The sequence below is a fragment of the Rutilus rutilus genome (assembly GCF_951802725.1).
Source record: "Rutilus rutilus genome assembly, chromosome: 6".
Taxonomy (NCBI): domain Eukaryota; kingdom Metazoa; phylum Chordata; class Actinopteri; order Cypriniformes; family Leuciscidae; genus Rutilus; species Rutilus rutilus.
The window spans coordinates 25,002,066-25,019,157 of record NC_140214.1 but is presented as its reverse complement, the minus strand read 5'-3'; the positions used below and the strand labels follow the sequence as shown (position 1 = coordinate 25,019,157).

At 37.2% G+C, this 17,092-nt stretch overlaps 1 protein-coding gene across 1 annotated transcript; it reads left to right on the top strand.

The window, feature by feature from the left end:
• Positions 1–8,996: 8,996 nt before the first annotated feature.
• Positions 8,997–16,192, top strand: olfm3b (olfactomedin 3b). Its single transcript, XM_084412618.1, has 6 exons — positions 8,997–9,237; positions 12,894–13,037; positions 13,622–13,777; positions 14,146–14,365; positions 14,508–14,614; positions 15,128–16,192. Exons 1-6 carry the CDS (start codon positions 9,169–9,171, stop codon positions 15,803–15,805), a joined length of 1,374 nt encoding a protein of 457 aa, XP_084268744.1. The 5' UTR covers positions 8,997–9,168; the 3' UTR covers positions 15,806–16,192.
• Positions 16,193–17,092: the final 900 nt, after the last annotated feature.

The window sequence follows — 17,092 nt, the reverse complement described above, 5'->3', positions numbered from 1 at the left end:
GATGCTATAAAGCTGAAATCTAGGAGATAGATTTGCTGTTTCTTTAATAGCTGATGTTGTCATGGTGCTATAGCTGAACAGACGTGATTATTCAGCCGCTGGAGCGGAAACTGGCTGTGATAATTCACCTGATGATGAGCAACACAAGACTGTGAGCACCTGGTTACCTTGGATGTTAGTCATCATAAAATCAAAATTGACTTTTTGTTTTTGATGGAATAGTGCAGTATTTTTGATAAATGATTTATCCATGCACATCATTCTTTTTTTTAATTCGTGTGCCCTCATTATCTTTAATCAAAATAACTTCCCCTTACTATTGCAGTGACTTCTCTGATGTTGTGTTTACTGGCTTGAGGGCGGGACAACCTGTCACTCACATGACATCACAGCAATAGCAAACCACAACCATCCAATCAGTTCCCAAAGGACACAGTCAAGTCCAGCCCTACGTTTTTGCTCCAGAAGCCATTTCACTGGGATATAAGTCACAATAGGGAAGAAAAGACTATTGCAACTCCTGTTTCATGCCCACTTTAACACAGTCATGTGTTTAATGAACTAATGGATGCAGAGATTTTGGTCTGAGGATGGAATACTTTTTTGGATTAAAAAAAGAAATTAGTGCACACAAGGCTGAAAGTATAAAGAAGAAAGTGGTAAAATATTCTATGAGAGTAGAAACCATGGAAATATCAAGGAAATTTACCATTTTGATTTCCAGGACTTTAAATGTAAAGCTAAATATTGAAATTCCAATTGGTACATACAAATGAAAATTCTCCCCAGGATAGACTGGAAAATGTGATGTTTGGGACCCCTGTATACCTCTTCATGTGTGCCTGAAGAGGGTCAGGGCTTTAATGGTGGTAGGTATTCATAGCTGCTATGAATTTAAACTGTATTTGGAATAGCAAACAGTAATTCAATTAAAGACGTACATTCAAGGACCTGGCATTAGATCAGCCTTTTGTTTTTCTATTTTGCCTTTCTGCTATTTGATTGATGAATTGTGGAATTAAATTCTAATAGTTTGAGGTCATTCTTCTTGTAAAAAAAAAAAAAAAAACATTGATGTGCAAAGATATGATTCATGCTAAATCCCGTTTTGTATAACAAAAATATGAAAGCAAACATTTAACTACAAGCAATACAACAAAATACTTGTGAAAGAAGTAAAGCTTGAAAGCACAAATATTTCAATACATCACTAGAAACATGTTTATTCTTATAAAAATGGCCAAATACTAAGAAATATCTTGATATTTTAATGCTTGTATTGTCTTATCTAGGTTTGTTTATCTTATGTTTTGGTTATGTGACAGAAATGCAAACTTGATGCACCACTGTCAGCCTGCATGGGGAGGTTTTTGAGACTCCAGAGACACCAGCGGCTGCAAATACCTGTTTAGCTGCCCTTTTAAAAATAATTTCCTCCCCATATTGCAGCATATGAATAATACAAACAACAGTAAATGTCAAATGTCCAAAACCACTATTCTCTATGGTTGTAATACAAACCAAAAAGTTATTGAAAATTTTCATTTGCTCACATGACTTTGATCGTGTGGGAGTCTTCTTAATTTTTTTGGATTAGTGTGTACAAGTTTTTTCCCTAACTTTGGCAACAAAGCAGTGTAAATATTACAGAACAGATCGGTATGGTCAACTGTTGTTGCTTATGGAAAAAGTACTTTTAGCTAGCACTATGACACGATGAGCCAAATCTGAGCCAAATCATCTTCTTGTGCTGTTTACACACTCTAAAATGAGTATCAATGTACACCACACGCTCCTAGTAGTCAGAATGCTGAAGTTATATCATACAATAAAATATTTATATCATATTATAATATTACTGAAAAATACTGTTGTTTTCAATGGATTCACTATGCAATGAGGCTATATTACAACATGACCTGTAATAAAAGGCATTTTTGGTCATTAATGAAGAAATGTCCAAATGTCCTGCGCTCGCACCTGTGTGACCTCAACACAGCTCTTGAATCAAACAGGTGTCGGAGAGCTTATTCAGCGCATTGTGAAAAAACATCAGACTTTTATCTTCCTCGATAGTTGGGATGCAGTGCTGGGTAGATTATGTACAAATTGTAGTCCGTTACTTATTCCAAATTACATGACAAAAATTTTAGTTAGTAACGTAATCCATTACATTACACATTTTAGGTAAAAGAATCAATAGAAAACTTTTTGATAATCTACTAGTACCATATTGATATTAAAGTACAAAGAGAAAGAAAATATATTCCAGTCGTTGTTATTAACATGAAGTGCATTAAACATTACAAGTCTCTAAGCTCACCAAGGCTGAATTAATTTAATCAAAAATACAGTAAAAACGAATTGTGCAATATTATTACAATTTAAAATGACTGTTTTCTATGTTAATATATGAAAATAATTAAAATGTTTTTGTCAAGGCTAGTCTTCAATCACATGATCCATTTTAATATGCTGATTCAGTGCTCAATAAACATTTCCTGTTATTATGAATGGTGAAAACAGTTATGTTGCTTAATATATTTGTGGAAACCATGATACTTTATTTTTAGGATTCTTTGATGAACAGAAAGTACAAAAGAGCAGAATACATCTTTAAATCTTTTGGAACAATGTAAAAGTCTTAATGCATCCTTGCTGAATAAAATGAATTATGCATTTATTTAAAACTTACAGACCCCAAAACTATATGTTTGGGAGGATGGTTTAATATAAATGTTAAGGATAATCATGCACTTATGCCTGTAACAAAGTAGCCACCAAAAACCCAAAAGTAATATGATTATGAATATTTAATTAACTTTAACTCACTGAGCAGTGGCAGTATAGACAAACAAAGTGATCGAAATGGAGAATGACAGATTTGGAGGAGGAGAAAAGCTCAAATGATGAGCAACTACACATGACAAACGTGTTTATTTGTCCTCTGTGAGTCACTGCTCTTATCCAGATCTGGAGCTTGTTTAATCATCATTACATTTTCTGTTTAGTCATGGCCGGTATGTTTTACAGTTAGCTCATTTCACAGGACACAAACTTCTGGCAGAGGCTTAAATCTTGTTTGTGTTCATCCTCTTAATTATTAAAAAAAATATATATATATATTTTGTATTCTTTCTTGCAATGTTTTCTTGGGTATTGACAGGTACAGTAATACCATGTGGATTACACTAAATTCAACATTCAATATTCAAAGCTTTACTGGGAGAACAGCAGCTGTCGAAAAGGAAAATGGATTTATAGCCAAATGTTCTATGAGCAGAAAGCCTATTATCTTTGGCTTTCTTGCCACCTCCATGTTTGATGTGCCTAAGTGTCCAAAATAAATCAGCAAAGCTTATTTGCCTTTATTGAGACAGCTCCTGTCTGAATAATGACTGGTGCAGCCGCTCCAGCTCATGAATAAAGTCTGTTCGTAAATGTGTGTGTGCGTGCGTGTGTGCGTGCGTGCACATGCGTGCATGTGTGTGTGTGTGTGTGTGTGTGTGTGTGTGTGTGTGTGTCTGTGTCTGGCATCCCGCTCCTGTTGGGAACACCTTTCATTCAGAGCTCTAGCAGGCATCAGCTGTGGCCAGCTGCCAGACACAAACGTGCCCAGAGTTAATGTGTTAGTGTGATTCAGGCAATGTACCATTGCAACCTGCTGGGTCACTGTCTCAGCGTGCAGCGGCCTTTTTCTCGTTCTCACTCTTTTATTAACACAGTCTCCTTTAATTCAAAAACTTTTTGTCCTTTTCCGAGGCCACTACATGAACGGCAATCAAAGGCAACCAGGCCATTAGTGAAGACCTGTTGAGGGAACCAAATGTTCTGCGCTTGCACCTGTGCGACCTCTTGTAAACAAACAGGTGTCAGAGAGGATATTCTGTGCACTGTGAAACACCATCAGACTTTTATCTTCCTCAATAGTTGGGATGAAAGTCCCTTTCTTCTTGAAAGGACACACATGAAAACTTAAAGAAAGGCCTTTGACTGAAAATTCACTTAAAGGCTTTTGATATAATATATAGGCTACCTAGCAAAATAAATACTTAAAGTCACCATGAACACATTTTTTTTTAAATATTGCAGTATTTGTTATAAATTATTTGTCTCTGCACATCATCATTATTATTATTATTTTAATTCATGTGTCCTCATAATCTTTAATAAAAATAACTTCCCCTCTCTCTTGCAGCATCATCTCTTATCTTCTTTGATGATGTGTTTATTGGTGCAAGGGCGGGACAACCTGTCACTCACATGATATTGGACAAAATCAAGTCCCACCCTAAAAGAATAATTTTTATTTTTATTGTTTTCTTGATATACATCACAAGACTATCACAACTTTAATTTCATGCCGACTCAATGCCCAACGTATTATTCTGTTTTTACTTAATTCTAATTGGTCAATTGTGCCATGCCTTTCCTGATATCACAGTCGTCCATGGCAACGCTGATCTGGGTAAATGAAACCGGCGCTACTTTCATGTCTCTCATCTTACACCGCAAACTCGCTCCCTGTTGTTACATACAAATGTAACAGGTGCCATCTAGTTTCTCAGTTATGGATTTTTGTGAAAATGCCCCTCAGGGCTGCAGTTTTCACTGGTTGGGAGGAGCCAGACACCCCTTCACAGAACTAACAGATCACAAAAATTTGCAGCATCTACCGTGAAGCTAGGAGACTGAAATCCAGACAGGCCGATTGACTCTCTTCTTCACAAGGTTCAACTTTATAATCTCTTATCATTCTGGAACCAAGAATGTGAGGGCGGATTCTCTCTCACTCCATGCCCCCGATGAAACTCAGAACAACCCAAACCAGTGCTTCCCTCCTCCCTCATCAATGGAACATTCAGTCCCATCCAATGGAACATCGAGGAACAGATTGCTGAGGCTACCTTCTCTGATCCAGCTCTGCCGGGCTGCCCATACGGACATGTTCCCCTAAACTTCCTGATTGCCATACATTCTGCTCATTTTTCGTTGGGCACTGGCCACCTAGGGACCACACAGACTCTCTAATACTAGATCGATTCTGGTGGCTTGGTATGGCCAATGACATCCGGCGATAAGTCCAAGGCTGTTAGGAATGTGCCACATCCAAGGTCCCACGCCATCTGCCGATTGGTAAACTCCTTCCTCTGCCCTTTCCTTGTCGCCCCTGGTCATACCTGGGGGTGGATTTCCTTTCTTACCTATCTGAATCAGACAGATACACTTCATCCTGGTTGGTAATCGTAGACTTACTAGTAGGTAATTTCTCCAAGGCCTGCACGTTGATACCTTTACAAGGTCTTCCAACTGCAATGGAAACCACTGAGGCTATGTTCAACCAGGTATTCAGAAACTTTGGTATCCTCAAGGGAATTGTCAGATCGTGGACCACAGTTTATCTCTCATGTGTGGAAGGCCTTTTTCTCTGAGTCTCACATCCAGATACCAGGGTGTTTTCACACTTGAGTCCTCTTTAAAAGAACCAAACTCAGACTCCTTTAAGTGGATCAAGAGGTGAACCAAGTGAAAAAGGACCCAGTTCTCTTAACGTTCACACTTTCCCTGTCCCTGAAAGAGGACTCAGATCCTTATTTGGTCCACTTAAGATTGTGCTCTCAGACCCCTTTGTGTTTATACTGTTGCTTTTTGGATCTAGTCCAGTTCAGTGTTTAATGGCTGCCCCTATGGGCCTATTTGATCCCATTCACTTACATACCTGTTTGTGCCTCACTAACCAAGATATTTGTTTGTATGGATTATTATTATTGTTATTATTATTATAATTAATCATTATTATTTTGTAAAACGACATTGCTACAAATGCTGTTAAATGAGCATACTGTAACTCGAAAGTTTTTTTTTTTTTTACTTTTAGTATACTAAGTTGTATACTTAAAGTCTGCTAAATTGGAACTACTATTTTTGTACTTAATGAGGTCCAACTAAAGATATACTTAAGTATATTTGATTTGATATTTGATTATATTATATTATATTATTATATTTGATTGTGCTAAAGTGAAACTATTGCAAGTAGGCTATATTTTAGGTACACTTTAAGTATCTTGCATTTAAAGACTGATATTATACAGTGATCACACCATCCCTACTAATAGTGATATTAAAACACATTTTAGGCTAAGAAATGTTAAGAAATGTGCATTGTGCAAAAAAAGAAGTACTCCAAATAAAGATTAATTATAATTTTAATTTAATAATTTTATAATTATAATTTTATATTAGTAAGTCTCAAGCGATATGTCAGTAAATATGTTAATGGATTTGTAGTATACTTAGTATAAACATAGGCTATTTTAAATACATTTTGGTAAAGATTTTTTTAGTATCCAGTACTATTCATTTTGAGGAAAGTAACGATTCATTTTGAGGAAAGGATCCATGCATTTAGGAAAAGTAGTGATTCATTTTAGGGAAAGTAGCAATTTCCAGTTAATTTACCATTAATTCCCATGTAGTCCGGTTAATTACTATAGAAAGTTTCCAACTTAAATTCCCAGAATTTTGTAACCCTTATCCCTAAATGGGATAAAGTACAGTCAACCGTACTTTATGCAAAATAAAACTTATTTTGACATGGTTCATTTTGCAATGACGGCTGGCTGATTGTGCATTATCTCTTATGTAGTTCATATTTCATCCCTTCTTTAATCTTAGTGTTTGAAAATCTGCCCATAACGAGAAAAATAATGTTCACTGGGGCATGGTTAATGATTTTCTCATTTTTGTGATTTTTTCTCTCTCTCTCTCTGGTTGACACATGTTGGCTTGCGGTATGAAGACAGCCTCTGAGATGTCTTGTCTGCAGCTGTTTTGAGGCTTGATACATAGCTTGACTGATGTGTTCTCGAGGGGTGGGCACCTCCTGGAAAGACCAAGGTGACTTCTGCAGCTTCTGCTATATAGGAGAACAGGGTTTTAAAATATACTTTAAAATATACACCCAGCTGGTGCCATCAGATTTCAGTGGTGCATTCCTGGCTTTTAAATGACTGCATTCATCATTCAAACTTCCAACTTATTTTTAATTGAGCAGTAATGTCTTCAAATAAATGTAATTTCACTGACATAGATTAAACGGAAATGACACGAAAGTAAACAAGACTTTCTCTTTTTATAAAGGAACAGATAAAGAGAGAAGCCTACCTCTAAAAAAAGACAGGCTAACCACACATGTTGCCAAGCAACTAATTGAGATTTTGAGCAGAGGTGCAGTGAAAGTTTATGCTCTAGCCTTTGATGAGGTAATTTTAGCATACATGTCTGTATCTGTAGATAATGTGCTGATATGCTTGTTTTCTTGGTTAATGAAGCGACTCATTGAAAGGTTTGCAGTGTTGGTTACCCAGTTGTATTAGGCCTCAAAAAGTATTAGAGAAATAGGTTTGGAAGCCGATAACAGTTTCCGCTCTTTTTCTTTTCTTCTATTTTTTTTTAAATAGCGCAATATTCTTTCTGACAGTATTCTTGCACTGTTGGGCTATTCGGTGTGACACAACACCAGTAGGGTAAGTCTGGGTAGCCATAGTAGGCTATTTGACAAATAAAACACTTTTCTCAACTTTTTGCTCAAGATGTTTTTATTTATTTATTAAACTTACCCAAATTCAAGTGTTGAGAAAAACGGAATGCATGGAGCTAGAATAAAGGTTTTTTTTATTTTTTTTTATGTTTGTTTAAAAGCAGAGGGCCTGTTCTTTCTTTTGACATTTTGCATGCTCAGATTTTCATACAACAACATTCTGGGGGCCATGAAACTTGTGCAGATGATCAAAACAAATAATAAAATAAAAATAAAAAATGCTTGGGGTGTTTTTTTTGTTTTTTTTTTTAAACGCTAGCAGGGAAAGAGTTTAAAAAAAAAATAACGAATGATAACCACCTTTTTTTGTTGTTGTTGTTGTTTAATTAATTTTATTTAGCTTCTAGCAATAATGATTTTATTGAATGTATGCTACTTTAAAAAGTACAGTTTAATTCCTTAAATCCAAATACAGTGCGTGCAGAATTATTAGGCACGTTGATTTTCTGAAGATGAATTCTTCAAACAGTGGTAGAAGAGGATGTGGTGCTGGTCCTTCAAGAGTCACTCTCAATCTGTCTGTCTACAAAGCCTATAAAAAAACAGTCTTCATGTAGGCTATTTTACTATACTTCAGCTTGTGATTCTTATTCTTATTCTTATTCATTTTAGGATTCTATACCTAACCCAAGTCTCTGAGATCCTGACACCTTGCTCTTCTGGAGACTCCAGGTAGGTTGCAGCTCTGGAAAATGGTGGCGCTGGAGACTAAAGGGTTCCTGATGGTTTCACACTTAATTCTTCACCTTAATTCTTCATGCTTTTGCAGTTAACATGGGTCTCTTCTCCACCTGTTTTTGTCTGACCCTGCTGACCTAATGAGTATTTCACTGTCCAATGGTCATGCCTTAACTGCAATTTCTAGTATTGCATTAGTATTGCATTCTTCTCATGGGCATTTCATAATTTTTTACTTTTCAGTCTGAGTTAAATCTTTTTTTTTTTTTGGGCTTATTTTATCTGTAAAAGAAAACGTGCCTAATAATTCTGCACACCTGAAAATAAGGCGTTTTTCATTTCCAGCCTTCATGAACAATTATATATCACTTATAAATGATTAAATACAAAATTAATTGTAGTTATTATGATTAATGTGGTTTGGAATTGGTAAAATGTGCCTGAAAAAAAAAAAAGATCAGAAAATCAACGTGCCTAATAATTCTGCACGCACTGTATATTTTCCAAATACGGTTCTAAGCAGTTCTCACCCCTATTGAGCAACATCTAATGAACATTTTGGTTATGTTTAATCCTTACTCCTCCTCACGTTGCAAAGACATAAAAGTCGTAGATTGTATCCCTTTAATTTACTCTTCGATATATTAAGTTTGGTTAATGAAAGTGTAACCCCGCACTGAAACGCTGTAATGATGTAATATCCGCTGAGAGTCTCCACACATCTCAAACTTTTCTTCGCTCAGAGCGACGATGACAGCGCACGCACTTTCAGCGGTTCTGTCGAGGCTTCCCGATCCCAAGATACTGGCGAGAAGCTCGATCTGAAACATCGGAGAGTGAATCCGCTTGTAACAGAGACGTAGGAGGGAGACTCGTCTGGAGGCAGAATGCGGGCGCTGTTCGTGGTGCTGAAACCGCTGTGTTTTCTCGCTCTGCTCGGCTACTGCCCTTCCGCGGTGAGTGATGCGCACCCGCACCTTACTGACTTAGACAGAAACTTGACATGTCTGAGCCCTGCTCCGACTACACCAGTGACTCATAGAAGATACGCAAGACTAAATGTATATGCAAAGTGACAAACAAGGCTGTCAGTGTTATATTATGATCATGTCTTATGAGAATTATGCGTTCTTCCGATAATATCATTTTAATGACAACCCCAGAGAGATGGAGAGAAATGCAGTAATACTTAAACTGGGACAAAAAAAAATCTTGATAGACGTGGGATACCCTAACATTGTGTTTAAAATTCGTGTTTTCCATTTCATGTAACTTTCTCTTTGATTGTAGTAGCTCAAAAGGAGACTGTTCTGTTACAGTGAATGATCTACTGTGCATTAAAGCTTTCAGCTTGCGGTCTCTTATTTCTGGTGTTGTTTCAAAGGTTTTAAGCATCCGCCTGTACCGAGCATTGGCTGTTTATTTCACCTTAGGTCACACTTTATATTAGGTGTCTTTTTTTTTTCTTTTTTTGAGATAAATGCTATTTACATTTAAATATAAATCGTGTGATACAATGCACTTATGTATGTTGTTCTGAGGAACTGTCATGAGATTTCCATTTGCTGCTACTAGGAAAAGCCTTATGAATAAGGTTTGTATTAGGGTCCCTGTTGGACAAATAAACAGTGCATGAATATTGCATGTGCCTTTTCACAGAACAAGAGTTACCGTAGCCCACCACCGCCCCTCTTTTCTCCCCATCATCTCCTTTCTCCACTCTATTACAACTATTATATTAGTATATATTACTGTTTACTCTGCAATGCAAATTAAGATGCATGTTTCCTTCAGTAAGTACAAGAGTAGCCTATAATTACAATAATTACATGCAGATGTTTTAAATATACAGTGTAACAGCACGTGTTGTATGTACAGAATGCTAACATGTAATTTTAACAGTAAATAGTTAAAGACATAATATAAAGGTTTAATGTACTATTTTAGTACTAATATCATTTGTTATATCGAGAGCTCAATAGTAATCTACAGTTCCGGATGTTTATGAGTTTAAATGATGAAATGTTTTCTTCCTCTATTCTCAGCACTACTAGTAATCTGTATGCAATTCCTAAGGGTTTATTTTAGCACTGGGTCAAGATCAGATCAACTATTTATCATGTAGCACCAAGATAACTGCATGAATTTCACATGTCATATGTGACTGGAAACCAAAGAAATCCGTAGTGTCTATGAGAATGTCGTGAGGATCTCTCTCATCCAGGCTTAATTAACCCAGCTGCAGGTCTTATTTGAGGAGCAGAATCCCTCTGCTCATATCTCATAATGGCAGTGAACTAGCAGGAAGTACCCATCCAACTTGGATATGTTACAATTTGCTGAAATTGCAGTTAGTTGTTAGTTGCAGCAGCGTGAGGAAGTGTGCCAGAATGTGTAAAGAACTCTCTTTTTCAGCTCGCCTGTAAAAGGCTAGTCCCCAGAGCCGGCCTTTCAAAGCCCGCTGCGAGAGTGGGAAAAATGAATATGGGTGTTTACAAAGCTCCTTTATTGTTGCAGACAATTGTGGGAAATTTGGGGGGATGAATGTAGAGAGAGAGGCTTTATCATGAAGGTGTTGCAGTGGGATGCAACACCCACTGCAACCATAGTGTGTTTTGTCGTCAAAACACACTATGTTTGGCCTGCCATGTGTGTGCTTGAAGTATTTTCAGAATTATGAATCACTGTGAATCAAAATCAATATTCAGTGAAGTACATAGAAACTGAACTATATTTCTCCTGTGCTTGTATTAATTTTAAAATATATTTCAAATGAAGTGTGCAATGTCTTACACAGTCAGAGACACAGATTTGGGATCCTTTCAGCTTAAAAGTCTGTATGTATAATGCATTATAAAGGTATTCATAATGTACATTATATTGCAATATGTCCATTAACCAAAGTTAATATTATAGTATTTTCAGATACCTTGTTACATCTGAAATTGGTTGTTTATAGTATTGTAATATATAATAACTGTGGTTACAATTATTCAGATCATACAATGCATTATAAGGTGCATTACAAGGCATGATTAATGCATTAAAATACTTTTATATATAAAGACTAAGAAAAGTGTTACTGAAAGGTTAGCTAGAAATATAAGGGCTATGCTTGTGGAATCAAGAAAATTTTATTAGAGGCCATTAATTATAGAGGGGTCATGACATTGATGTATTTATTATTTTAAATATGTTCCTTTAGTTTCACTTATAAAGTTAGTTAAGTTTTTGCACACACATATACACACACACACACACCAAACAAACATATATATTTCAGCCTCTGGCTATAAGAATTATAATCTTAAGGGATGGCTTCTTTGTTGCTTGTGAGTAAATGGCCACTGTTATGATTGGTATCAACTTGCTACTGCACATAAGTGTTTTGAAAACATCCACATAAAAATGTCATTCACAGACAAAGCATTATGAAATCATTTACTTACGGTTTGTGATGCAGCTGCTGTCAGATCCAGTACAGTTAGCTGCTTCATCTGTCAACAAAACTCTCCATTACTGTGCCCCGTTTACAAAACAAAATGCTCAGAACAAACATATAATCCTCCGACTGTCAGGGCTTGGTTCCATAAATCGCACGACACAAATAATCACAATATTCAAGGAATGTAGGAGAAGACAGGAAAGATATAAACAACAACCATGTGAAACTAAGTTGACACGGAACCATGAAGAGAAGAAACTAAGGGCTTAAATACACATGGAAAGCCAATTAACAGAAACTGAAACAGGTGCATAACGTAATCAGTAACCAAAGGAACTACAGTAACAAGGGAATACAGACGGGTAGTGAAAACAGTGAAAACTAAAACTGAACATAAGCCTGACACACCATTAAAAATAAACCATCCACTTGTTTCTGGGATCCTCCTGAAGTCTGTACAGAGCTGTTTAAACTATAGATGCATCAAAGCAAAAGTTCTTTCACTCTCCTATTTGTCCGGTTGTCGGCAGACTCAAGTGCGTGGAGTATGTCAGAATCTGAATGCGAATCTGTATACTGAATCCAGTGTATTCAGTGCCAGGGATTATAATGGGTTCTGTTTGCTTTTGACGTGACGCTCACATCCAGTGTCAAATGTCAGCGACTGATGTAAATGCCAGCGGGTGGAGCCTATGGAGCCATGATTTATATCTATTTGTTAAAAGTCTTGCTCTGGAGGCATTTTAATGCAAATGTATTTGCCCATGTGACGTCACAGATCCTGCAATATAAAAACATCGCTTGATTTAATAAAGTTCTGTTTATAATGTTTATAATGTTTTAGGATATGAAACTGGCATGATCTTAATGGTTCAAAGACCTCTTATATGAACACGCACACACATCGATTTGCATTTTTACACAATATTCTCACCATTTAACAATTGTAATAAGTTATACATTGAAAACTAAATGAAACAAAGCACTGCAGTGAATGCTGTGCCATGCAAATGTGTTCAGTTTCACTGCTTAAAGGCATACAAATGTTGTCATTTTGTATGTCATTGAAATTCATTGCACTAAGAATGTCATTAGAATTTTAGATTTGTATTTATGTTTATTTATTTGGAGACAAAAAACCTCACGCATACCTGTGTTTGTGTACAGACCATCAGACCAAAGGAAGGCTGGCAGGTGTACAGTTCAGCGCAGGATGCCGACGGCCGCTGCATCTGTACGGTGGTGGCACCAGAACAGAGCTTGTGCTCCAGAGATGCAAAGAGCAGACAGCTCCGCCTGTTACTGGAGAAGGTGTGTGCGCGCACATATTGTGTGTCTAAGTCTCTAAAGTCGCTTTATATTGAGATCTGGTTCGGATAACAAAAGCTCTCATTGCAGTGATTTGAAAGCATTATGCTAGACTGCTCTCCATTGTCATCTGTTAAGAATGCCGCTGGCTTCTTCTCTGCAGATGATTGTGGAGGAGCATAAAGATGATGGTAATGCGTAAAGGCCTGAAGGGTGTTTTAGGCCCCCTCTCGTTCCTACTTCCTACGCTTTTCTTCTCTGTTACAGTAAAAGGCCAGCTTATTGGCCCATAAGACGTCTCTGTGTCTTTTTTTGTTTGGAGGATGCTAGTGAAGGAGGTACTAGGGTTAACCGATAGAGTCGCTTCTTTGTCCCTTTTTAAATGTGTCAGTTGTGGTTTGTCTCTGAGATCTATCTGTCTTTGCTTTGGTTGTGTTGAGTTGAATTATGGAAATGCAGAATTCCTTGGAGACACAGTGTCAGGACTGATTTAGACCAGTTGGAAATATAATTCAAATCTAGCGCATCTTCCTTTTTGCATTTCAAAGAATGATTAACGGATCCTAACTTCATCTTCCTCTCTTAAGATTCAGAACATGTCGCAATCAATCGAAGTGCTGAACCTGAGGACCCAGAGGGATTTCCAGTATGTCATGAAAATGGAGAGCCAGATAAAAGGACTCCGATCAAAGTTCAGACAAATCGAGTCGAACCGAAGAACGTTATTGACTAAAAACTTTCAGGTGGGCTACCATTAAAGTCAGGCCTCAGAGAAAATCAATGGTCCTTTCTCATATGAACAGAACGGTTTGAAAAAGCCAAACTCTTGCCATTACTCTCCAAGAATGAAGAATCATATCCCGCTTAAAAGCTTCTAATCTTTATCCTTCACAAGCATTTGAAAAGGCCACACGCAGTTCAACATTCTTGGAAATCCTGTAAACCTGTAAAGGTCATGCTTCATTCCCAGGCAGTAATATCATTGCGGCCTAACATGTTATTGTTTAGAACTTCTTGCGAGCTGTGCTGTGCTCTTAAATCTGTTTCTGTTCATGTAAGTTAATCTCCCCTCATGTGATTCCCATTTAAATGTCTGTCTGTTTTTTTTCAGGAGCTGAAGGGGAAGATGAATGAACTGCAGCCGCTGATTCCAGTGCTGGAGCAGTACAAGACTGATGCCACGCTCATTTCCCAGTTCAAGCTGGAGATCAGGAACCTGTCTCTGGTGTTGACTGCTATCCAGGAGGAGATAGGAGCATATGATTATGAGGAACTCCAGCAGAGGGTCCTTGGCTTGGAGGGAAGACTGAGGAACTGCATGAACAAGCTCAGTGAGTTTGAAACTCAACTTGACTTTGATGGTATTTTCTTCTTATATATGGCATGGTATGTGTATTCAGACTGAAAATACTCTTATAGGTTGAAGATGTCTATATAACAGCCGATATTCTTTATCATTCTCCATTTTGTCAGCCTGTGGAAAGTTGATGAAAATCACGGGGCCCATCACCGTAAAGACATCGGGAACGAGGTTTGGAGCATGGATGACAGACCCTCAGGCTTCACCTAAGAACAACAAGGTAATCTATGGCTATGCAACTGTGCCTGCAGCAGCATTTTCAGCCGAGCCTTTTCAGCAGCATTGCTTCCAGGAACAATTTTTTCCTTCATAAAAATAAAAAAAAAGGCATGTTCAAAGGCATTGAACAGAACCAACAAGCTCTGAAATCATTCACAGCGTATAAAACTTGATTTGAAGCACAAAGGTAAGACTATGTAATATAATTATTTCATGGTGGGATAACCTGATGCATTATGAATGATTTACTGAAATAAAAAAAGGATTATTCATATTTATATTATAAAAATACAACAATATTTTAAACTTTTTTTTTATATATAGATTTTTCGGATGAATAGAAATTTCAAAAGGACAACATTAATTTGAAATAGATTTTTCTTTTAACGATTTGATTTTGAAATGGATTTTTACTTTCTGATCCCTATTGTTGTGCTCTATAAATGATTCCTTTCATATAATTCAAATTCAAGTTTCGAATGTTACTCATCACATTTGTAACGTTCTAATGCAGGTTTGGTACATGGACAGCTATACAAACAACAAGATAGTCAGGGAGTACAAATCGGTGAGCGACTTCGTAGCTGGGATTGAGTCAAGAACCTACAACCTTCCGTTCCACTGGGCGGGCACCAATCATGTGGTCTACAACGGCTCCCTGTACTACAACAAGTACCAGAGTAACATCATCGTCAGATACAGCTTCGAAAGCGGCCGGGTCACGACCCAACGAGCACTTGAGTCGGCTGGCTTCCACAACGTCTACCCGTACACCTGGGGCGGCTTCTCCGACATTGACCTGATGGCAGACGAGCTCGGTTTATGGGCCATCTACGCCACCAATCAGAATGCAGGGAATATAGTCATAAGCCGGCTGGATCCTCTGACCATTCAGGTGCTGAACTCTTGGAACACTGAATACTCCAAGCGAAACGCAGGTGAGTCCTTCATGATCTGCGGCACGCTGTACATCACCAACTCCCATCTGACCGGGGCTAAGGTGTATTACTCTTATTCCACCAAAACCTCTACCTATGAGTATATGGACATCCCCATCCATAACCAGTACTTTCACATGTCCATGCTGGATTACAACGCCAGGGATCGTGCACTTTACGGCTGGAACAATGGCCACCAGGTACTGTTTAACGTCACGCTGTTCCACATTATTAAAACTGATGACGAATCCTGAGAGATGCACCCTGAGGTGAGAGGAAAACTTTCTCCTGACGCCGTTTCTGCAGTTACATTGATCTGTATTCACAATTGGTATTGCTGTGAAATAATGGGTTTTATATGTCTCAGTCAAAAGATGAGCTTAGTTTGAGGTTCAGTGTCTCTGGAGATGTCCGTCAGCATTGCACTCCTCCATTTGTAAAACAATCGTGATTAAGTTCACTTAACTCAGAAAAGGACATTAATGAACTTTTAAAGCTCTATTTAAATGTTGTTTGTGCGTAACAGTGGTATTCAGCTGTAATACTCCATTCAACCAACAATGTAACAACCTTACCACTAGAAACTTGTTAAGTAAAAAAAAAATCTTATTATGGACATTAAATATTGATCTGTCTGACTGCATCTCTTAGTTTTAGCTTGTCGAGTATTTAGGGAAGTTAGGACATATTTTTAAACTTGTTTTATGATTTAAAGGGACAGTTCATCTAAAAATAAAAATGTGTCATTATTTACTGCTCACCTTCATGTTGTTCCAAAGCTGCATGATTTCCTTTCTTCTCTGGAACACAAAAGAAGACATTTTTAGAAATATATCCACACAATGGTTGTCCACACAATGATAATCAATGGGCTCCAAACATATTCTTTTATGTTTCACAGAAGAAAGACAGTCATACAGATTTGGAATGACATGGAGAGAGAGAGAGAGAGAGAGAGAGAGAGAGAGAGAGAGAGAGAGAGAGACTTTTTTTTTACTTTTAAAACCCTTTTAATTTACCCCATTTTCCAGAACATTACAGAGCTAGTATACAAAACACACAAAGAATTAAATCAAAGATAGAAAGAAAGAAAGAAAGAAAGAAAGAAAGAAAGAAAGAAAGAAAGAAAGAAAGAAAGAAAGAAAGAAAGAAAGAAAGAAAGAAAGGAAAAAAGATATAGCCAGGTTTAATTGGTAATTTTACCAATTAAAAACCAGATTTCCAAAATCAGTAATTGTCACTAAAGCATCTCTCACGCCCCACCTCATTATAAAAAAGGTACATTATCAGTTTGTTTGTAATATGCTAATTCAATAGCAACCCTAAATTCTACCAATGATTTAAAAAGAAACAACAAATCAACATCTTGACCAGCATTTTTACATTGATGTGTTTTCAGGATTGCTAACTTGGCTTGGCCCATTAAAAAATTGGCAAGCACACACTGTTCGCGCCATGACTGTTTATAGTTGCAACCAAAAATAAAAAGGGTGTTTGTAAAAGAAAACCCCAATTTCATAATTAGTTTTTCAAAAAGTACA